General features: G+C 39.4%; 1 protein-coding gene across 5 annotated transcripts in view; it reads right to left on the bottom strand.

Moving 5' to 3' along the window:
* The window catches only part of RAD51B (RAD51 paralog B), a 451,378-nt gene that overhangs the window by 209,900 nt on the left and 215,948 nt on the right, over positions 1-25,530 (bottom strand). For all 5 annotated transcript variants that reach the window (XR_003398462.1, XR_003398463.1, XM_026848994.1 and 2 more), the window contains exon 8: positions 16,088-16,184. Coding sequence is in view for 3 of the 5 variants with exons in the window: in XM_026848994.1 (XP_026704795.1) it covers positions 16,088-16,184 (97 nt within the window). In the remaining 2 variants the exon portion in view is untranslated. The remainder of the gene's footprint in view (positions 1-16,087; positions 16,185-25,530) is intronic.

Genomic DNA, 25,530 nt, shown 5'->3' with positions numbered 1-25,530 from the left:
TTTTCATTAAAAAATTCATTGCTCTTTTCAAGAGGAACAGAATTATCCTATCTGCAGAGTTCAGATTTGGGGAAAAAGCAGATTTTCTTCAAGTTCTGTTCAAAACAATCTAAAATCAGCCAGAGGGCTCCAGAAGAGAAAATATTTTTCTCCTGCCTTCAGGCAGGACTATTACATCTCAAAATTTAAGTATTTACTAACCTGAGCTGTCAGAAAAGATAATCTTCAAACCATCAGCACATTTAACAGCAACAAAGTAAGTAGATTTATAATAAGGAATTAGTATTAAGAGAGTAAGATCCCTGTCTTTTGAAAGAGGCCCCAGTTAATAGATTAAGTGCATATCAGAGATTCATTAAAACACACAACCTTGTATACAGGTCAATAAACAGGTATAACAAATGTGGCATAATAGAGTATATATAGAAAATTATAGTGAGAAAGAAAAAGTACAAAAACCCCCAAAAATATTGCATCATAGGCTCACAGGATATTTCAAGCTGGAAGGGACCTCAGGAGTTTTCTAGTCCTATCTCCTGCCCAAAGCTGGGACAGCTACATCAGATGAGGTTACTCAGGTCTTTACCCAGTCAGGATTTGAAAGCCACCGATGATATAAACAGCACAACTGCTCTGGGCAATCTGTGGTGTTCAGAGAGAAGATGAAAAGAAAGAAACAGGCAGACAGAAAAATGCAAAAGGAAACACAAAAGAATACATAAGTGGTATTAATAACTGTTGTAGAGAGAAAAAGAAAGGATAAGGGAAGAAAGTAAAGTTTTTCTAAAAAGAAGGAAAAAGTGCAGGAAAACATTTTTAGTACTTTAAATTATCCAGAAGCCTAATGTGAAAGGTCTGATTCTTAAAGGCTTGATTTTATAAAGAAACCCAAAACAATGCAAAACTGAAACAAAACAGAAAACCTTTATGGCCTTTAACTCATCTCAACCCCAACTCCAGAACCTGACGTAACTAAAATTACCAGCCACTTTCAAACAGGTAGGCTGCAGTCAAGCCTGTTGAGCAGTATTTGATACATTTCTGCTAAAAATTTGAGGATAAACAATGAATGACACTATTTTGTATGTTGAACTCCATAGTTCCATCAAATAAACTGACTGAGACCCTTTAACTAAACACATTACCATATGGCTGCTTTAATGCTTTCCCTTGCAAGGATTTGGGAAATGGCAGGAAAGCATGGCAGGGACATTTTTAGTGGATGGTGGATTAAGAGATTTGGATAAACTTTTTTTTCCTGGCCTATTTATTCTGGTGTGACCATTCTGACTGCAGAAACTCTGAGCACAGGACATCTCTAATGATGTTGGAGACAGAGCAGAGGAAGGATATTGTATTAATATCTACTCTGTTGCCACTACACAGTCAAGCGAGACAAAAGAAGATAAAAATGGATGAACAAAATTATTATCATTTGGTTTATTAGCTAATAGTAACAGGACACTCAGGGTATAAAAGCTTAGACGGTGAAGGAACAAGTTCCTGACCTGAAGAATTTATACTGACTACTACCAGTCAGGGCAACTCATGATTATGCAAGACTAAGGGGTAAAAAAGATTTTTTTTGTTTTGGGCCCTCCTGCCTTTTTTTACTGACATAGGTCAGCATTGCTAGGCCTTGATTTAATGTTTGAAAGGCTTGTGTGTCAGCAAGAGTGTGACTGCTTCAATAATTCAGTCAATATGGAACTGTGTCCCTAGAGATGGAGAGAAGACTGGAAAGGCAGCAGAAGCGGCCAAGGAGACAAAGAAGCAGCTTTCTTTTGAGGTTAACTATGAGGGAGTACACCATGTAATATTTTGATCATCACTCTGCTCACTTCACAACAGGCAGAACACAGAGGTAACATCAAAATCTATGCCCATCTTCCTTTTAAGACATCAATACCAAAGTTAGCAAGATCATTTTAGCTTTCAAAGTAAGTGATCAGGTGATGACAGGAAGCCACATCTGAGCATCTGAACTAAGAAAACCCCACAGAGCTTCAAGTGCCCGTGACGCAGTCTTTTCCAACCAAGTGTAAAGAGGACATGTCACCTCACCCAACACCCTGGACCACAATGTTTTGAAGGTACCAAAGGAGGAAACCACACTGCAAAGAGGAAGCAACAAATTCAGTTTTAAAAAGCTTACAGGTTTAAACGAACTTTATCATAACCAGAAACAGCTATTAAATTCTGAAGCAATAACACATCATTAGCAATTAAAATGCTGAAACTGGGCAGCAAGCTCTCAAACATTTTCAATGGCACTATTGAGTGTAGGGATTGCTCACCACTACGTGCAAGGTGACCAGTGGCAGGCAATTGTTTATCAGAGCGATTAGAATATGGCATGCCACTACCACAGGTACCTGTGCAAAATGCAAGACAAACACCACAAAATTTCATATGGAGCTAAGAAGTAGGGCCAACTTGTAAACAGTTCTATTTTTATTTTATTCCTCATTGGTTTAGGAAAATCAAGACCCTGCAAAACAACTTTTTTTTTGGGTGGGAGGGTACAAGAATGGCAAGAGAGAGAAAAAAAAGAAACACACAGACAATAAACCAGATGTTACTTTGCGTAGCATGTCTCTAGTTCTGATCAGGAACCTCAGCCTCATCTCCTCTCTTGTCTTCAGGATTTTTATTTTATCAGCACAAGCACATCTCCACAGAACATGTCACTTCTGAGAAAATTTATTTTTTCATTGAAACCACAGTTGTCACAAAAACTTTTCAGCACAATTAAAATCAGAAATACTTTATCATGTTCAAGTCTGCTGCAAATCCACTGTTTTACAGACACAGCAAGTTGTATTTACTTATTTGAAACACATATGATTCAAAACTGCACTGCACCAAACTGCAGGTGAACTTCTACCACCTTAAATACTGATGCAAAAGAACAACCACCAGATCCTGAGCTGAAACTATAGTAAACTCAATATTGCCCTAAATTGCATGGGCTGAGCTGCCCTATTATGTGCCATTTGACTTGCTCACAATTACTATTCAGTCTGCTGGACACAAATACCTTGTTATAACAAGTGAGGAAGACAAGATATCCCTACCTAAGGGAAACCCACAGCTCATTAAAATGTTTTCCAAGTTCTTTACACAGTCAGAATGGCATGAAGGTGATACAGCCTCCTCTCATCCATAGGATCTTCCCAACCAGAATGAAGATACTTCATTTTAATGAAAGGCAGGTTCATCTCAGGATATATCTACACCGTGCATGGTAAATACTAGAAAGGTTAGCCTGTGCTGACCCCTCTGCCTCTGTGACTCATCTGCTGCTGGAACCCTCTGGATCCCAACAGCTCATTTCATGCTAGCTCACATGACCGTCACAGTGGTGACTAAGAAGCAGATGCACCCTCAGGAAAAAGAGAACTGGGCAGCTGTTGACCATAAGCCAAGACAATGAACTCTAGGGACATAAAGCACTTGACATGTTGATCCCATGCTGTTTGGAGTTACCTCATGCTAATCTGGAGGAAAATAATGTGACCAGTCTTAGCTAGCTTGTGTTATTCTGGTTGAACAGTCAACAGAACAAACTAGAGGCTCCAAGGATCGTGAGGTTTTTGGCATTTAACCTGAATCCACTATGAACTTTTCCTCTTGAGATTCAGATTCAGGCACTGCCAGGCACTATACTAGCTTGAAAGCACTGAAGTTTATCCTAAACTTCATTCCTACTGAACACTAACAGGAAAAGGTTTACAGACTTCTAAATCTTCAAAAAAAGGCTCATCTTAGTCACTTGTCTTTCAGCTGCTAGCAGTTTTCAGGGGGTAGCAATTTAACATTAACTAACTCTCAAATGTGACAGCCACTGTTTTGACTCTTAGAACATCAACATTATCAGTTTAAAGTTAAAAACAGAGGGAGAGCAAGGAAAAAGGGAGTTGGATAGGACTTTTGAAAGATCATTCAGCAGCAGATGCTGAGGATGACTGGACACAGGAATTTGGTACTCAGGGCCTATGCTCACTGATGCTGAGATGTCACTACAGGCCAAGGGCAGGCAGAAAGTCATATTTCATAGCATAAAACAACAGTAAATAAAAGACATCACAGCTCAGGCTTCAGCAGAAATGACCTTGTCAAATTGTACCAGCTAGGATTTGAGTTGGTGTCCTGCTGAAATTCATACTGTTGTTTCTTGTGATCAAGCATTACCTGAGCTCTGTAACCACAAGTTACCACAGTCAGGCAACAGGCAATACAGCTTATTACTAACCCTTCCTGCTGGTCTTTGGAAGTGGTCTGTATTGCCTGACTTACATAAAAACATGCAAGAGAAAACATTTCATGTGTTTCTTTAAGAAGCAGGTTAAGGTTTTACATTAACAAATACTTTGGCACAACAGTGTCAGCCAGTCAGAAAGGTTGGTGTTGACTCCCCTACAGCTACTCTGTATGTGCATCATTGTTCTGTTCCAAACTCACCTGCTCTGGCCCCCTGGTGAGAACATCCCTGCTCTGGCTGGGGCTTGAAGACCAGCGATTGGCTTAGATTCTTCTGCCTCCATGATGGTTTTGAGCACACGCGACCTTCTGGTTTCATTTCCCACAAAAGTTCTCTAGTTGGTGCACATCAAAACCACTCCACAGAATGAGTAAGCATGCAACAAGCAAAGATGATTAAAGACTCGCTTCAAAACCACGCTACTGATGATCTCAATGAAAACAGCACTGCAGATGCAGGATAAGAGGTATTTGAGGCACAGAAAGAATCTTACTGGAGGGATCTGGTAGAATATGGGGATTTATGTACCTCTACTCTCAGTGTATTTGAAAAAACAGCAGTCAACTCCTATACACTACATATTCCCAGAATGTCCTAGAGCCAAAAGCTTCAACCACTTAAAATACAATTTTGGATTCCGACTGGTTATCAGTAATTTTAATTAAGAACCATCCTGCATCATTTACAGTTCTTCCTTAGACCCAGATGGCAAAATCCAACCCACTGGTTCTCTAAGCAAAACCCACAATGACATTTAATAAAAATTTGAAAATCTACCATATAGAAAATGAATTAAAATGAAAAAATAATCAAGGGAAGCAAAAAACTGGATGAAAACAGGTATTTTAAGAGCTCAATAATTTATTTATTTTGTGTGTAAGACATTGAGATTTTTTTTTCCCTTCCTTCAACGCTACAGGGGCATAGCTGTTGAAGCCTGAAATTGCAGTTCCATACCCTTTTGCTTTTAAATTAAACAAATGATCTCAGTTTTTGGAGCAGTTTTTGACTCCAGGGAAACTATGCCATTAAGAGAGTGCCAGAAGCATATTTAATTGATGCGTGTCCCAAGAACAGCTCAAAAGAGTGCAGACATACCACATATAGATTTCAAGGAAATTACTGAAAAGCCACAGAGCTTCAACAGAACGTGATATGTGAAACATGGCATATGAAAGACTCAGTATCAAAAGGGTAAATTCAGTTCAGGAGATATTAATCTGATTACCTAAAAGGTACTATGAATTGGATATGCTCCTTTGTGCACCATATTCAACAGATGGAGGAGACTTTATGCTCCATTTTCTGACATGTAATTAGTTTTTAAGGGATGATCAAGTTACAAATGCAAAGTTTTGAGCAATTTTTTTCATTTGGGAGTGGCGTGTATAGTAACCAGACTATCACATAAGATTTTCTGACTTTATTTCCTTGTGTGGCTTAAACGCTCCACAATTTGACTTTGCTGTTCTCAGTTTCAGCTGAATGTTCTCTACACACCTGCCTGACAGAAAACCAGTCCAGCAACGTCTCTAAACAAAGCGCTCCACACAAAGCTATGAAACAAGACTTGCACAGGCTGAATTCAGGCTGTTTTATGCAATACAGGGTTTTTTTATCCAAATAATAAGCACTTGTCATATTTTTTTGCACCACCTCCTCCTCTCTCCTTTCTTCTGACACTGGCAATTCCCAGGACCTACTGACAAAAGAATAAGCTAAAATAAATTATCTGCTGAAGGCTCCTCCCTTGTCAGATTCATGCAGTGATGCCACAGTCAAACTTCCATGACTGTAAATTATGAAGTTAAGGGCCTTGGACTACCAAGCCAGTTAGCTATTAAAATGTTACTATTTTACATTATAGTGATGGGTGCTTTCAAAAAACAAATTTGAATTATTTTTTTGTTGTTGTTTATAAACTCTCATTTAAAATTATGGCAGAACAAAGCTTAAAAATCAGATTTCTAATTTGGGCATCTGTAACTTGGCGTTTTATATTAAAAAGGCTGTCTGTAAGGTTTATCAAAGACCCTAGGCTTTGCAGACCACAGCAACAATCAGGAGGCCACTTTCTGTTTATTTCTCCATCAGCATCCGACATCTGTAAGACTGTGCTTGTATCTACAGGTATAAGAATAACAGAACTAGTTTTACAAAATAGAGTGGAAGACTTAGCCCACCTACATTAGCACTGCCCTATAAAGCTTTTAACTACTTTGAATATAGCTTTTAGTTATTTCAGAAGAGAGGGACAGTTATCAATCCCTGCATTAAAGCAAGGAGTATTCAGGGAGAATAGAGTGTTTTGGGAGAAGCAGCAAGACGGAGAGGTGGTGGGGCAGGAGTTGCAGCTGGTACACATCCAGCAGCCTTGGCCAAATCAGCCACGCCGCAAGAGAGCTGGGGCTCACTGCCAGCCAACTGATGGGGAAGTAAGACGAAGAGGCGAGTCCATGAAGAAAGGCTGCAGCAGCGTGGGAGGACTATGACCTTTTGATCTCCGAGATGTTCCTGATGTACCAAAGTGACATGTCAGCTCTAATAGGCTGCACTCTCGAACTGGTGGCAGGGACCTACAAATTACTGAGAGATCTGAAGGCATTTGTTGTGATGATCCTGGCCTGGATGGGGCATATCAACGCTTCCCCAGCAGGACTATCTGAGAGTCTATCCCAACGATTCCCAAACCAAGGGTTGTAACCTCCAGCAGGGTCACAGCCGCACAGAGTGGGGTCACAAGCCTGACAGAGATGTGATTGTTTATGTTAGTATTTAGGGTCGCAAGCTTGGCTGGGGTGAGTTCAGCACCAGAAACATAGGCACAAACAGAAACCATGTGGGAACAGCTGGTCTAACAGATTTCACGCTCAGAAACAACTTCTTGATGTTCAGCTAAAATGTGCCCAAACTACTGCCTTATGTATCCATGTGCCAGCCTGAAACAACAGCTCCCCTGCCAGGTATCAGACTGGCTCAAATTACATCCAAAGAATCATGGCTGCTTACTTCAGTAGCAGCATCTACTTTGGGGTTTGCTTTTTCCTGACAAATTTTCCATTATTAACAGTGGAGCTATTCATATTTGTGCCACTGTCTTTTCTAACCTTCTTCAGAAGAGAAAAGTACCTAGTTAAGCACCAGCTCAGGCAGGAATCTTCTGTAGACGGCAGCTTGCCTGGGAAACTGGAGCAACAGCAGGACATTTTAGGAGAGTAAAAATTAGTATAAACAAAGCCTTGCTTTAGTTAAGCTCCAAGCATTTCCTCTTTCTACCATTTCTTCACCCATATTTCTGTACAGCACTGTGACCACTTGGATTGCTCTTCTCTGAATGCTCCTTTATTTTTATTTTTTTGTAACTGATATTACAAGAAGACAAGCAGAATCCATATTAGATTAATTTTGCCCATGTGGAGCGTGCAAAATCTGCTTATACTCAACCTGCCTATTTTCACTAAGTAAAGAGATAACACACCAACCATATACTGTCTTTATTATCATGATATGTTTGGGTTTGAATGCAACATTTTAGGAGCAAACCATCACTGTGAAGAAGTTCATTCACATGCCAGAGCACCCAGCTTCAACCTCCAAAAAAGGCTAACAGGTTATAAAACTTCCATCATTTAAGACAATAAATCATTATTACAATAATAAAGCAGGAAATACACACAAATCAAGAAGAAACACCAATGTGCTCTTTTTACGATTAAGGGGAATCATCAATCATAAAGGCTGCCTGAGATTAACAAGGAGCCACTTTTTCAAACATCCTGTAGCAAACCCAGAGGAAAACCAGCTGGAACTGCAAATAGAACAGAGGCATCAGATTCTGAAGTCATCCTCTGTCCCCTCATCCTTGCCTTCCCTTTTGGCATAACAACTGCATCTATGGCCACTCCTAGCTGGTTCATGTTCTGCAGGTGAGCCATATGCTTTATGCAGTGCCACAAGCCAATTATAATTCCCACAGTGATGTTTTCCCGTGTATAGTAATCCTTCTCATCCCTCCCAGTTCCACCAGAAGAGAGATACAGTGCTGTTACTATAAAACTCCACAAGAAATGGGACTGAATGCTACTGAATGATGAGGATTCAATTAATACTTCTTTCCTCAGCCTCTGTACAGATTTAAGGATAACTCACCATAAATTAAGACAGAATTTAATTGGTCATTGTGCATGGGAAGAAATGGTGTTTAGCACTTTCTTACCCCTGAATTCATTTTTTACAATGTAATTTTAAAGATAAGTTAGTTTGGAGCAGTTCCATAACACTGGGGTAAAATATTGGGCTGCAGAAGGAATTTAGAGCCAAACATGTCTCATGTTTCTGATTTAAACCACTGATTTGCAGGACCACAGTAAAAATGCAGGTTGATCTTTTCTATTCTGCACAGTATGCAAAGAAAGGATAAAGGAGAAGGAATAACTACCATTAAATAGCCATGTCTCTTAATGCTACTTTTAAGATATAAACAAAAGTCTAGATTACAATATATAAGAGAACACAGTTTCTATATTCACCCACACTAAAATATATGAGCTCATCTTGTTTTTAAACATATTTAGGTCATAAGGAGATGACCAATGGCAATCTTGTTACAATGCTTTACAGCTATGCACCATCAACTGAAATTGGGTGACTAACCCGTGTATGCTCTCAGCTTACTGCAGTTAAAGGAAAAGAAGAAATAAACTAGTGTGGGTAGCAGGCTTCATGCAAACCCATTTTACTTTGCATTAGAAGGTGCAGCACATGCTCCGTCGCACTTTTTCACAGCTGAGGTAAGTTACTTAGCAGCTGAGAGGTGGCAACTCCTAACCACTCAGCTATGACTGTAAGCACTTCTGTTATCATGCCTCTGATTATATAGATGAGTGATTCCCAGCAAATGTACCTGAAGGGTTTTTGGATTACAAATTGTTGATTAATGATTGTAAGTCATATCACGTCTTCAGAAAGAAACCACAACAAAGCAGTAAAACTTTGTATTCTATCATCACAGCAATTAGGAAATGAGGAATGGAGATTCTCTTAAACTGATACATTAGAGGCCTTTGAATGCTTCTGCTGACAGTTTTCAACCCTTTCATAGTCTAGATCAAGTAATTATGCATGTCATTCAGCTTAAAACTTCCACAGACATGTACAGCCTCTGTAACACTGCTTTACTGAGAGATTTATCTTCTGATTAAAAAGCCGTTAAAATTTAGCTGGATGTTATTATGTCACTGCTTCCCACTTGTTGAAATATAGCATCAAAATTAGTACGGGCTGACATGACCGCTGTTATCATGAAACCTAACTGTTCCATACACCACCGCAACCCTGCATCATGCAGAAACAATCACAGTATCATTTCCCCTCCTGGTTAATATCATTTGTTCCAAGCCCTGTAATGACGGTGCACTTCCTTCAGGCATTCTCAACAGCCAAAAGGACTTTATTTCTTCCATGCAAGCACTGCGGTGCGTACTCCACTATTGCTAGGAGCACACTTACCAGAAACACGAACACAGTGCAAGCACAAGAACAAAAACCCATTCCCTCCAATGTGTATTAATGAGTCCAGAAAAAAGATCCCTCCTTTTTTTGCTGTCCACTACTCACCTATCCTTAAGTGGATGTGCAACATACTATCCTGACTTAGCAAGTTAAGGAAGATGAGCTCCTTTCTCACCTTTCACTGTATGTGGGCCTAACAATTTTTTTCATGAAGGGTCTGAAGCTGGAGAAGTAATTCAAAGACAGAACAGACTGAGGGAACAAAAGGCTTCCCACAGCACTGTTAGCAGGCTCTATGCTGGGGTAGTTTCTTAAAAGACAGCTGAAACATGAAGTCCAGCAACAAAATAAAGTATTAGAAAGAAACAACTCCAGCTGTTCCATTACATCTCACATGAACAAGTTGAGTAACTCTATCAACTCCTACACTAAAGTCAGAGATACTCAGGGTTCAGATCTGGAGGCACAATCCTGTGGCTCACCGAGTTCTCCTGTCCCATCATAGGAGGGTAGTTGGCCTTGGGTCTGAGTGGCAACCAAACCATCAGGTGAGAAGCAGAAATTCATATCACAGTAAAAACAGAGGCAAGTCTCACTACACTTCCCTGTATCATCATGACTGTGGAGGGCAAAAAATAATGTTGTAGCACTTCACCATCTCAATAAAAACAAGAAGAGAACTCCATTGCCTTTTCAGTTTTAGACTTCAGGGTTCACACCCGCACACCAGTCTCAGTTGGGAAACTTACTCTTCAGTATGCATGGACATGGATTAATTGTTGAAATTCACCTTCCAAATAATCTGCAATACCACTAGTGTTATACGCATTCATTGTCTTTTTGCACATCTAAAATTCACTAACCTTCACAGGCTCTACATAAGGGGTCACAGTCAAAAGATCTTTCTTACACCATGCCACGTGGTTCTTGAGTTTCATAAACAGGCCTAGTAATCTCCATACTGATTATTTGATAATGGTAACCAAAAAAAAAAAAAAAAAAAAAAAAAAAAGGAGTTGGTAACTATTCCCAAATATTTGGGTCCCAGAAAGTCAGAGTAGATTCATATTAAAACGATAGGATATTAGTTTATTAATTTTCCTATTTAAAACCTAATATAATTAACACCACTGTTTCAATTATTCTACACAAACTATCTCCTCTTTCAAGCATGCAATAGGTTTACAGAGCATTCAGCTAAAATACTAAATGCCTAAAATGTGCCAGAGTGTTATGATACCTTCTAATCTATTTAAATTCATATCATGCTGGAGCACTTCCCTAGGACATGCATTATTCTTCATTACCTTCAGAACTACAAGGAGGAAGCATTTTAGAAACTTGTTTAACAGCCACTTCATAATTTCACAGTTTGTGCAAAAAGGTATGTTTGTGCTCTCACAGAGTATTCTTTTTTATTTTTATTGTCACCTGCAGGTCTAACCTTAAGCATAACTGTATACATAAATCAATAAATAAACCAACCAAAACCAACCAACAGCATCTGATCTCTGGGGGCCCCTCAGTTCTCTTGGTAATTCCTCCAGTGTTTTCTCTCCATTTGGCACCAGGACTGAAAAAAAGGAATCTGAAGGGAGAGAAGTAATAAACTACAGAACTGGACTCTGGCGTGAACAGCAGGTCAACTCATTATTTTGCCCATAGGAATATCATGAAATATTAAGAAAAATAAGTTTCAAAATAAAAATATAACCCCTATTTTAAAAATGGTAAACTGAAGATTGAAGAATAAAATTATTTAACAACAATCTGATAGATCATGGGCAAAGCAAAGAAGAGAAGTGAGAGATTCCAGCTTCAAATCTTCTGCCCCTAAAGTAGGAAAATCCTGTGGGTGGGAGATATTATGGTAGCTTAGTTTTCTCCAGTCTCCACAACGCGAAAGCCTACTTCTGCTCAACAGCTTAAAAGAATTCAAGATCACAGCAACAAAGACAAAAAGGTCAGACTAAGCTCATTGCTCACACCATGCACTAAAAATATACAATGCTATGACAAACTGTTTGATGAACACAAATGGCAGAAGATTGAACGCTGGCCTCCCCAGAGCTAGCACAAGTTTACAGACAATTTTAAACACAAAATAATTCTGACTTTTCCAAACAAATATTTGAAAGTGCTAGCTGAGACTGAAGAAGCCTGAGACAGCACTCCTTTTTTGCTTGATGCTTTGCGCACACTGGGAGGGGGATGCTGTTCTTGCTCATACCAACACGCTCCTGAACTTTTTCCAAGAAAGATGGAGTTGGGCTTTGATGTCTGCAAGAGGAAGTCAGAGCTTGCAGCTGGCAGATATATTAATAGGATAGGCACCGGTGGACTAGAATGGACCTGGAGTAGGTCATACTGTCCTATCTCTTCGCAGAAGACAAATGAAACACACAAATGTCACAGTCCAAGCTAGTGCTCACACACAGGCTTAGAATTAATTTCTAACAACTCCCTGCATTAGGTAAAATCTAGTCACATGAACTTCAAAAAAATAACAAAAATAGTACAGTCACAGCCACAGAAAACTTGTTCAAAAACTTTAATTAACAGTCATACAAAGTATTTTGTTGTGGTCATTTGCACTCCATTTGTACTGTTCATTTACCCTAATGCAACTTAAATCTATTTTTTTAATTATTAGGCACATTATCTTAATTGGGGTAAGAGCTACTTTTTATATATTTAAATAATAAATAATTCTTCAAGCTACATCTTCAAGCCTAGTGACAGTCCTAGGCTTGTCTAACCATCTCTTCAATCTAAAATAACTTTAAGGCTTCTTAAAGTTGTCCTTTACTGGAAGAGCTAAACAGAGGCTATTCCATAAAGCAAGGATGAAAATGAAACAGCAGTATTCACACCATCCTCCACTCCATAACCTCCAATGACAGCGTTTGCAAGATGGCTAAGAACAGCACAGCCACAAGTAAAAACTGAGTTTTGTTCCTAGGGAACAAGTGACAGCCTTATGTGCCTGAAAATTTCAGAGCTGCAGAAAATCATTATTAGCCTAAACTCTTTCAGATAATAATCTAGCAAACATGTAAAGGCCAAATGAATGCAAGGATTCAGCCCACAGTAGAGAAACTTGTATTTTATACAGCACTTTAATTTCTATCAAACTAAACTCTTTTTTTTTTTTTTTTTCCTCCCCTGTCTTGAAGCAGAAGTATGTACAGATCTGGGATAGGTGGACATAACCATTTCCTACAAGAAATATCAATAAATAGTTCAATAATTCTTACACTGCTACATAAATGGTGGGATTTCACATCCAGCACTGCTTTTATAAAGTCTTTAATGTTCTCACAAAAATCTAACATATTTTTAGGACACAAGTTTTCATGCACTAGATTACAATTTTACAGAAGGCATGCTTTGAGCCTGAAACAGCTTGACAATGTCCTTTCAGTTTGTTCATCAGATTAACTTTCTGTCACACATCAGATGAACAGCTTCTTTGGTTTCTTCCCTAATAGAACATAACCCAAGCAATTCTCTTCTCAAGCACAACCAGGAGCAAAAAACAAAAGCCACTGTAACATTCAACTTCTAATAGCACATGCAGTTTGAAATTTTAATTTCTGCCTCTGTCCAAGAAAGATTACCTTTTTAGCAAACCATTTACAGTGACAGAACTCTGATTTCAGATAGGATTAAAACAACATATTAGACATACACAAACCAAGGTATCTGATTTGCTTACAGGACTAATAATGTGTTATGGGTCCTTTCACATCTAGGTCACTGGTTCAAATTCAGCTTTAGTTGGTGATGAGTGAAAAGGAAGAATGAGGTAAGAACCCAGTCATGAATCTGGCCTCTATTCCTGCCTCTGCAACATAACCACTTTGTGCACTTGGGCTCATCACCTAACTACTCCTTCCTGCAAATTCTACAGTTGCAAAATAGCAGTGTTACAAATATCACACTAATCCTACAAGACTAATTCATTAAGGACTCCTAAAAGTACCCAAGATTGTCACATGAATACAGTATTGCTACTTTCAGGCTGTTCAATAGCTAACATGAAATAAATTAGCAGGGAACTTTTTTCAGGTCAACACCTCGATGTTAAAAAAAAAAACCATACACTGGCCACACCTGTATCTTTTGACAGTAAGATAAACACGGAAATCAAATGCTGAATGGACCTGGAATCCCGCTTTTATTCACAGGTAGACAGCATCTGTTAATACTGAACCAAACTGGAAATACAGAAAGAGCCATATTACAGATAAGAAAAACAGGAGAAAACCATGTAGTGTGGAGATGCCTTGTGCTGTCCCAACATATAAATGCCGTGTCAATGGTAGTTGACAGAAGAGGGAAGGGAGAGAAGGAAAGAACTTTATCAGTCCTGCATCCCTTGATAAAACCTCAATTACTGAAGGAGCCTGCACTGCTGCTGTCTCTACCGTTCTTGTTCTGAGGCTAAACAAAGGTTTGCATTTTCAACAAGTGACATGCTGGCACATTTTACCACTTAAGACCCTTAATTAGAAACAAGGAATGAGAGAAACAAAGGAAAACACACACACAGAGCACCAACACATTTTAACTCATTCTTGGGTTAAAAGGTGAAAAATAATGGTGACAGAGTTTAGACACAACACGATAGCTTCATTAATAAGCTGTTACTGTTACGAAGTCCTGACTTCAGAATACTATTGAACTACAGCTCACACACAGTACTGAGAATCTTTTATATTTGCAGGAAAATTTAGAAATATTACAACTATTCCATGCTTTTTTCCAAAGACTTTTCAAATATTTTAACCACAAGGAAAAAAAATCTTATACTGAGAACATATTTTATTATTACTTTCACTTCAGAGTCAGCTATGACTTTCTTTTCAGAAGAAGCTCATACAGAGCAATTCTGAAGGACAAAGAAGAGCACAAGTACTGTGATCAAGAGCATTTAATGAGACAATGTGCAACAACTTCATGCCAAGAAGGAAATTATAAAGATGAAAAATGACGCCTTCCTCTTCCAAATCTAGTTACCAAACTTCAACTCTTTCTGACAGAGGTAGGGAGCAATATTCAAGCAATGAACTTCAGAGATACTTTGGCAATGGATGGAGCCAACAAAAGCCACAAGCACAATTCCAAAATGATTTAATGGGCTGTGCTTTGCCCAAGTTCCTATTGGCAAAATTATGAAGTAAACACATCAATCAGTGTTAAGATATTACAGTAAAGTTATTTGCTACTCTCTGACATTCAGTTTAATCTATCTTCAACCTCCTTCTCTTGTGCATTGAAATGAGTTGCAGAAATAATGTCAATTTTAACCACTGCTTAATTGTTTTTTGACACAAAGCTGTTCTTGTGTTAAGTCAGAGAAGCTTGAGAGGGCTGCTTGTGATCAACCAGAACAAAGATAAGCTGACCAGAACTACCAGAAAGTGCAACAAGGCAAGAAAGAGGGGAAATACCCATATCGTACAAAGTAGGAAGTCTACATGCGATTATCATGCCTTTGCAGGAAAGGTGAGCATTGCTTTACATCATACATTTGGGTCTATGCATGAACTGAACTCTAAACAGCAAACTCCTCTGCATGTGTCCCTGACTGAGGGTACTCTGACTATTCTTTGCAAATGGGGAAAGCTGAAATTATGATATTACATTGCAAACTTTGATTCAGAATTATCTTTTCTTCTTAGCACAGTAAATCCTCACTATTAACCCAAATATGTGTGCTTGTCTCTAATTGTGTGAAGAAAAAAGAAACATAAAGATGTAAAGTAGTATATGGTGTCACACACAACCGAATATTACATTCACGCAATACTGAGAGCTGCAGTTTGAGGCACTGTATTTGAAAACCAGACAAGCATGATGCAAGGGACAGGACTGAGTATTTGCTCTCCTTCATTTGTGACCAGAAATTCCTCTTTGGAATGACTAATAATCATTAGATAAAATCAAATCTGTAACCTTGCCTGGGTATTAAATCTGCAGCAGCTTTAGAAAACTGAGGAAATAATGATCTAAATGCATGTGAATGAAAGTCCAATGCTGAGGAACACGTTATAGAACTGACATGGCTTGAAAAATTCATTCCCAGCCCTTAGAAAGTGTCAGATCCTTTTAGTTAATACACTTAGTTTCTTTAATTTATAAATGGACTTTCAGAGAAAATGAAAAATCATTTTTTTCCCAGACTGTTTTATGTTAGACTTGATATCCCGACTCTCACAGACCCCTGAGTATCAACAGAAGATTGCAAGTTACAATGTGGATTTGTGTCAGTGTAGAGTTTCAGTTGTGATAGAAGGGATCTCTTACCTTCAGACAGGGACAAATCATCAGCTGGAGACACCAGGTCTGCCTGGATGGCAAGGCCATTGCTCAACGATGTGGTAATCTGATTCGTCAAGATAACCTGCAAAGAGACAGGGAGGGGGAGAAGGGAAATGAATTTTTATAGCTACTGGAAGGCAGAGAGCAGCCCAGACAAGGACTGGAATCCTCCTGGCACAGCATCCAGGCAACCCTCTCCTTTGACCTTCAGCAAATTCAACACTCAGAAAATTCTGAACTGCCTGCAGAAACTGAAAGAGATAATTGCAAGAAGTGCAGGAAAAGGGGTATTGTTAAAAAGGTGAAATACTAAACAGTATGTTGATACATACAGTTGCCTACTGTTCTGAAGAGCTTCATCCTCCAGTGAACAATTTGATGCCCCTTACCAAAAGCATCATTTTCTTCATAGGCAAATAGAAGCACAAGAGTACTAAATTTCACAGGGCTATCTCTACACAAAATTTTTTTTTCAGTGTTTTTCAGGATCACAAGACTCTGATAAAACAACAGAATGTACTACCCACAAAGTGCTCTCCTCTGACAGCACGAGCAATGGTCTTGTTTGCAAGAGATGAAGAGTTCCTTGCACCTTTGAACACATACTTTTTTCTAGTAATAGAAAACATTAAGGCAAACACCATGAACATCATAGAGAGAAGAGCATAGGAAAAAACACAATTAGCTCCTAATGGTTTGGATCTCTAAGTAGCTGCACTTTTCACAATTACAGGTCTCCACTTCATAGACTGACAAAAACTTCAGATTTTTTTTTTTTTTCCCCTTTTAAAGAACCAAAATGATCCGTCTACTTGCACTGAGAACAGACTCCACTCCAAACTCTCTTAGAAATTAATGGACTGTCTTCAGCTGTATTTGACACATGAGGAAGGGAGAAAGGAATCCTACACGGTACTCTGTACACTGCTGATGTGGTTTCATTATGCTACTGGAATAAATTAACAGCTTGCCATTGCTAAAAGGAAGAGGAATTTCTCTGCTCTTCCCTCCACTGCTCTTCCCTCCCTCTGACCATGGCTTCCTCCTGCTTTCTAACATTTTCAGTACTATGACACAACAGTCTCCATTTTATTTTTCTATTTCCAGACCCCACATAAGCTGTATCAGATCACAGTCATAACCGCAGCAGTGGTGCTGCGGGGCACTGCACCTTCTTCAGGCAGCATGACACGACCTACCAACAATGTGATGGAGCCTGCGACCTTTACCAAGACCCCAACTCTTCCTCCTTGCTCATGTCAGCCCACCCATCTCTGTACTTGTAAACAGGTAAGGTGGTGCCTGACAGCTTTATGGACTGTAGCAACAGGACTAAACTGAAAAGTCTGTAAGTCAAATCTTCACCTGCTCAACAGGAGTTCAAGACCTTCAAAGCTCCACAGCAATGTCCCTCATGCTCTTCTGCTACTGATAGCAAGCTCCAGACAAACCTCGGCTGGCTATCACCACCCCGCCCAGTTTAACCACAGGGTGTACCTTTTGAGACTGGGAATTTATGATCACTGCAGTGAACACAGACAAGGAAGATAACAGCCTTGTTTGGTCTTACACCTAGGCTAAGGTTCTTAAGGTACAGCTTGCAATACTACCAACAACAGTTGGCAAACACACAAGAAATGCATCACACCCCAGAGCTGCTGCGTGCACCTTTAAGCACCCAAAAGCAGACAGGAAAAGGCCTGGCACACACAACCCCTTGAAGCCACTGATGGCTGTCCTGTTCATCTGATTATAAGGTAAGATGATTCAATTTAATAACAAAGAAGAGAATTTATTTAAATATTTAATAAAAACAACAAAGAAGAAAGAACGTCACTTTTTCCTTTCTTCTTGCCAGGGTACTTACTTATCTTCCATTTTAGTGAGTGAGTTTATCCTTGTGATACGATGAACATCAAAACTGATTCAAGGCAAATGAAAGGAGTAGGCAGCCAAGAGTCAGGAGGGATAAGGAAATGGGATGTGAGACCTTTCCTTTTTAACACTCTCTTCACTTCGTTTTCACTGTGTCACAAAGCCCACAGCCTCGCTTATCCATAGAGGCTACTCTGGCAACCAGGCATAAGATACACCAACAACATGGCACAACACTGAAGCTCTTCCTCAATCTGGTACTAGAAAATGTGCCGAATTAGAACACACTAACTTATACACACACACATACTGCTGGGGTATGAAGTTTTCATTGGCACACTTTTGCAATGATCACACTATTCACAAGTGTCAAAAGCTCTGTAAGCAATTCAGTCATCCCAGTCCTGTGCCAAGATAATCTTTGTACCGTGCCATCATGTAATTTTTTATGCACTACATTTTAAAGAAAAGCTACTGTGCTTAAGTATCTTTTTTGAAAGAAAAAAAAAGACCTAAGAACACCTTATTTCATGTTGCTCTCCTTCAAAGGAAACTAACTTTAAAGGCTTCAAAAATCAAAAGCAAAATGAACAAGAATAATGCAACTGCATTTTTTTATCCTCCAGATTTTTTGGCCTCCTCTAACCAGGAACTCCACAGCACTGTTAGCTGTAGGACTGGCAATCTTCTTTACCCTTTATGTTTAACTCAAGCTACACCTCTAAACTTAGATTTCAATTTCTGATATGTCCTTCAATAACTATTCAATATGAACAATATCCTAGACACCCTGTTATACTGTTTAAAAAAATCAGTTTAAAAACACAGAGTCCTACCCAAGTAAATGTTCCTCTCTGGCTTGCTCTGAGGATGGGAGTTGAGTGTATTCTTAGTTCCATGACTTCACTGATAGTTAAACATTTGCTTAAATACATGTTTAAATACTATCTTGAATAAGCACACTTCCTCTGAGATGAAGCCATATGCATGTACAGAATGCTTATTTTGGAATTAACTGAAAATTATTCTTCATTTCTGCAAGCCTGCAGAGCCAACACAGAGATTTGATTCTCCTGTAAGTACAAGCCAAGAGGCTGTTAGTTAAGCACTAAATTTGGCATCAAATTCTGTCACACTTCTGCAGTCCCACTTACTGCATCAAGTGTAAGTACTCCTATTATCAACCAACCAATGTTCATCTCTGTGCACCTACCATAATACAGTTTGAACCTCACTCTGCAGGTGTGCAGAGTGCTCCAAACTCTGACCGGCTCATACAAACTACAGGTTGCTAACAAAAGGAAAAAATCTGGCCCTTACTCAGCTCCAATTCTGAAGAAAAAAGTTAAGGCAATCTGATTTACAGAACTCCTATGAATATGCACATCTATCTTCAAAACTTCAATCACATGCCCTTACTAGAAAGTGCTAAGTTTTCTTTTGTATTTTCAAAGTAAAACTTTGGTCATGAATACTGTGGCAGTGAATAGTGCCATTCATACAAGGCCTTACATTTTCAGCAGTCCCCAATCCTACAGATGTTCAAATTGAAGTCCTGAATGTTGATACCACAGCATTTCAGTGTCACATCTAAAGAATGTACTAACTTTTCTCTGAAGTCTCCTTCACTAACCTGAAAGACATGGTTACACTCCATTCTCCTGTCCTTTGAAATAGTTCAACGTATTGAGAGAACTGCAAGTAGGTGTCTGAAGGAATGGTTAAGCCTGATTGTAATATGGAGAGAACATACAGGCAGACAAAGGAGATCTGGAGCAAAACAGCTGTGTGGCTTTCTGGTAAGTAATCACATTTGTGCATGGACAGAATCAGCTGAGTCTCACACATTGCTTCATATGTGTGTGCCCAGAATATAATGCTAGTTCTGATCTTAACGATGCCATATCTTACAAACCACCAACAAGAAGGTTAGAGTACCTCCCTTTGATCTGCTAGGTTGAAAGAAACCGCCTCTCACTGCTAAACAGCGCCTGGAAACAGGCTGGGGTCACAAGTCCAAGCAGCCTTACTAGAAAGAGTGCCTTGCACTGAATTAGCAATAGCACTTCCTCAACTTTTCATTGGAGATCTGCCATTCACATACAGATCAGATTTACCCTGTTTAGTATAGGAGACCTGCCAAGTCCTCAGTCTAAGTAGGTAAGGAAAGGTTGCCTCTGTTGTGGTTCCTTTCGATAGATACTGGACATCATTACCAGCCAAGCATAGCTTCCACTTAAGAGCTTCAATGCCAGTCAAGAGTTTATTATCTTCTGGCAGAACACTCGACAATGAGAATACTGCTACATTATATTTTAATGTTATCATATTGAAATACATAGTATTTTAAAATACATCATGCTTTATGGAATACCCGGTATTGTAAGAGGAGTTCCTATTTCCAGCATCAATTAATGGAACAAAGTATTTCCATTACCACTTTGTGAGTAAGAGTCACAAAAAAATTACACATCTCCACACACGATTGTGTCCTGACATATGCAACAGGTAAGGAGGTTGTGTTACTTCTTACTGTTTCTAACTTTGTGATGAACACAGAGTGTAGGGCTCCTTCAGCCAGTGACTGTGCATGAATGGAAAACACCCTCCACTGCTAAAAGAAGAGGGAAAAAAAATATGAAAAGGTCAGCTAGACAGCTCAGTAACACTGGAAACTTGCCCCACGCAGTCTCCTATGGAGTTCAGTGAACCATTGCCTTTAACCTTTCAGCCTATTCACTTGCAACTGGTTAAGCTAGCTATTTAACAAGTGAAAATTTACAGTCCTCAGCCTTGCAATTCTGACAGAATTACAAATACTGTAGAAATTCACTCAGATTCAAATTTCCAAATAATTTCTGGGAAAAATCTACTACTTAAAATACCACACAATTGACTGACCACACAATTTCCCAATCTTACAAAGATTTTTTACTTCAGCATAGCAACCTTAAACTGTAAAATAACCCCTTCTAACTATTAGAAGTGTTATGACAGAAAGAAGAACCCTTTTCCTTAGTTAGAAACCCTGGAGATAAACACAAGGAGACAGTGGGAACACATTTTCCAGTTCCTGATTTTAGATATCTTAAAAAAATACCTACTCTTCTGATCACTTCCCCAATTTTTATATGTGTTGATACCTGCAAAAAAAAATGGAAACAAGAAATTTTCAAGGAAAACAGCATTCATGTTCTAGACAGGTCACTGTTACTTCTAAGATTAATCCATAAGTCAACACTGTTTATATTCTCTTGAAATCTTTACATGTTGTTGTGAAAATAGAATCTCCTTCCACTGATGTGACTACAGCAGATGCCAGTTTTCTGGAAGCACAGTAGAAAAGTAAAAATACTTATTTAAGGTGCCTAAACTCCCAACAGCCCCATTTGTTGGGAATAGCACAGTTGCTGCGTATGTGGAAAGCCCCTGCAGGTCCTGGGAGAGAGCTGGCCTAAAAACTGAAATATGACTGCTTTACACAGAAGAATAAGCAAACTATTTTTTTGTTTGGTTATTTATACAGTACAATTTTTCAAGTACTCCTCCTGCCCTTCCTAGGACCACACTGAAACTACTAAATCTGACTTTGTCATCCTTGTAAATCCAGTTGAGTAAATAAGTCATTTTCTGTAAACTTGTGGTCTCAGCCTCCTTGTTAGTTTATTGCAAAATTAAAGGGAGCTCAGCACAGAACTATCAATCAGTAACCAGCAAAGGTATAAAGTCTTCTGGAATGTACCAAGAGGTAAAAAACCCCCACTCTCTCATGAAATAGCTGTTTGTTAAAAGAACAGAGCAGAATTCCCCATTTCACATGCAACACTATTTAGGAAAACTCTTATTAAAGGCTTCCTATTGAGCTGGGAGAGCAAGTACAAGGACATTTGCAATAATCCCAAATTACTCCGCCCTTATTAGTCCATGTATTTTGTGGTTTTCACTGTATTCAGGCAATGTCACTAGAGAGCACCAAGTTCAAGTGACAGTCAGCAGGGCTGGGATGCTGACTCAGCATGCTGAAGAAGAAAGAAAATAAGTTTTACTGATCCCCAGCTATTCTTCATACTGGTCCCTGAGAAGGCACCTCTCCCCTTCCCTGAAGCACAGAGCTTTTAAGGAGGCACTCAAGCAGTCAACAACAGGTCAAAACAATGGTGACTACTGTCGAGCCAGATGGGGCAGGCAGCAAACCTGGAAACAGAAAAAGTGAACAGTGAGAAAACTGGAGTGAAGCAGCACGCTTCAAACAGCTGTGAGAACAGCTCCGTGAGACTGGCATTGGTCTGCTCAAGGAAGAACCCTAAATTACCACCATTTGTCTTAGTACTAGGGTATTTGTGATCATCATCTAAGCTACTTACTAAATTAGCTTTTTCTTCAATTTCTGTTTCTTCAGGGAATTTTTATTCAGCATCAGTAGCCATTTACCAGAAAAGCTGTCAGAAGTTGTCAAAGACCTCAGTAGGACTTGTACCTAACATTCACAAGCAATAAAATTTCCTTTAAACCTGAGCTTTTTCAGTGAAATCAGGGAGTTACGGACAGAAAAAGGAAAAATCTGAACTGCAACACTGAGAACTAAACATAACAAGAGTTTTAAAGAGAGAATTTCAGGTACCCATGACTACCAGGCACTTGAAGCTGGCTACTGCAGTGACGTTCTGCAGGGGCTCACCTCACAGGAGAGCAGGCTTCTCCAGTGAAAAGCCTCTCCACAACCAAGAGCATTCTGGGCTCCAGGACCAAACCAAACATATTTGTATCACAACTACTGCTATGATAGGAGATTAAATATATACATATATATATATATACACATATCTTCGTTCTTAGAAAATGTAAGCTATTTTGGCTCATACAGACCAAATACAGAAGAGAAAACCCAACGGTTTATCATCTCAAGTCCCAGCAAATCACCACATCCACCCAGCACTCCCAGTGGGTGTCCCATACTCCCAAACTGAGCAGTCACTGGCCCCAGCATCTCAGATTTCTGTAGGGAAGAATGAAAATAATGTCAAGTACTCTACAGAGCCCAGCCATCGCAAGCAAAAAGTCTTACAATAAATTCCCATGTTCAAAGTCAAACACCACTTCTGGTGTTTAATCAAGGCCTAACTAACAAAGATACTCAAAAGTACTTTTACATGTTTCTCTAAAACAGTAGCACAAAGCTCCTTCACTGCAGGCATAAGCAATAGACAAGTGCCCACATATAACAACTGTTGCTAATCCAAATCAGTTGAAAGAAAAAGTACCTCTTACAGCCAGCTTGTTTATACATGACAGAGGCATAGGCTGTAACGGTGATGCTCACGTTAGGGGGAAGTAGATGGATGTTTTCAGACACAAAGGCATAGCAGCTACCCTAACTGAGGGCAAAGAAGGGGCCCCTGTACCAAGAGCAGTTAGAATTCACATCTCAACCAACATCACCAGAATCTGGCATAATTCCCTGAATAACAGATATATACACTCAAACCACTGGAAACCTATTGAGAAACACTTCCTAATCCTATAAGCAATCTAGCAACAAGTGTTGGCCTTGCCTCAGAGGAATTTCATCTGTGCTTGTTTTCAGCTGTACCTATTTTCACCACATCCAGGAAAAAGAAAAGGGCAGCCAAACACTCTAACTGCATAGAAACAAGAAAGTAGATTCTCTAGAAAGCTCACAAGCACCTTTTAAATGATTAGAGACCTGTTGTTCAGGACATAATACTGCTAGCTGCAACCTTATTAGAGCTCCTAGGACAGGACTTCCAGCCCCTGCTTTGTCACAGTATCTCTACCCAAGCTTCTCCTATTTCCTCCCTCAGTGAGGCAATTCATAGCAGCAGAGGTCACTTTATAGTCACTAGATTTCGCTGGGTATAAATAGGAGTCAGAAGAAACCAAGGAATCTTTCAGAGACTGGCCACTGTATTTACATCCAATTTATTCTGCTTTGCATAGGAAAAGTACAAAGTTATGCAATTCTATTCCATAAGCCTGCTGGAGAAGTAAAGCATCTATTCACATCTCTGCCAACTGCTTAAAAATAATCACAATGAATTAATAAAATTTCCACCAGAAGAAAAAAAAGAAGCAAAACAAAACAAAAGCGTGCTGTTCTCAGGCAGCTACACGTCTTCAAGTTGAAATAGCTACCACCCAGCGATAGCCTGAGGTCTTTAGCCTTTCCTCCTCTGTGAACACGGAAAGCAGCCAACACAAACGTAACCTTCAAAATCCATGCCGCAGCACCCTCGTTCTGTGCTGCTCGGTGAGAAAGGTTTGTGTGTCTGGTGCTGTGCTGCTCCGTGAGTAAGGTTTGTGTGTCTGGAAGGCCTTCACATCCAGCAGCCTGCACAGACCCGTCCGTGGCACAGCCATGTGCGTAAGACACCCCCTCAGAGGGATTGCCACCCACCTTCATACTCTGCCAGAGCTCAGCGTTAGTTTCCAGCAGACCTTCCCTCTCCTCCATCCTCCCTTCCAGATTCTGCATAAGGATGGCATTTTGAACTGAGCTTACTCCTATGCATAGCTAGTAATGTACCACAGTAAGAGACTGGTTTGATAGGGGCTGAGCCAATGCAGAGTACCTTGCAGAGAATCACTCTAATCCACAGGCAACTTTTACAGTCAAACCTGCTGCACTTTCGAAGTGGCAAACACCACCGCTTAAAAGGGAGTTTTCTGACGAATGCCAAATTGTCTTGTACAAAAATAAAATAAAATTATGAATTCACAGTTAGCTCTTAGATCACACGCTGTTCTCAGCAACAGAGCTTTTGGTTGGTTTAATTTGTTTGGTTTTGAAGGATAGAGAAGAATCTGGGTTGTCTGGAACATCAGCAAGGTAATGCAGAACTTCAGTTCTGCTCTGGCATGCTCCAGGCTGAGAGGAGAGCTGAGTGTGTCTCCTACTCTTTAACAGGATTGCAAGGAACTCAAAATTCATGCTTAGATTTTTCTCAATGAAAAACCCAATTTAGTTTATCGGCACTTGTTAGCTTTCATTAGCAGACCAGAAAGCTCCTGACTGAAAGCTCCTTCCTTTCACTTGCTGAGTTCAGATCTTCTGCCATGCACCTACCTTGCTTCATCTAGATCTAAATTCACATTTACCCAGATCTACGCAAATTCTGTGACACTAAATCTCACTGCTTTTTATAAATATATTGTTACCCCTATTGTAGAGATAGATGCTCAGACACTAAGCAAAATGACTAAAGGTACCACAATATCACTCCTAAACCCTGATTTCAAGAACAGAGTTGGAAGGACTCACTCACCTGAGCACACCAGGATAACTGAGGACAATCTAATATCTATCCAGCAATTTATATATTTATAATTATTTATGTATTTATAATTCTTTATATGTTTGGGGTTGATTTTATCTAGTTTTTCTACACCTGTCTATATTTAGTTTTTCCTAATAACTAAATAGGAATATGAACTAAACTAATGAAATACTTCTAACAAAGGCCTATTTAGGGCTCATAGCCTATTTCAAGCTGATAATTAGCGTACCAGCATTTTTATTTGATTTTGATGTTTTG

This window comes from Athene cunicularia (genome assembly GCF_003259725.1).
Source record: "Athene cunicularia isolate RWA chromosome 5 unlocalized genomic scaffold, athCun1 chr5_part1, whole genome shotgun sequence".
Lineage (NCBI taxonomy): Eukaryota > Metazoa > Chordata > Aves > Strigiformes > Strigidae > Athene > Athene cunicularia.
The sequence above is the reverse complement of the archived record's forward strand: the minus strand, read 5'-3'. Positions and strand labels throughout refer to the sequence as shown.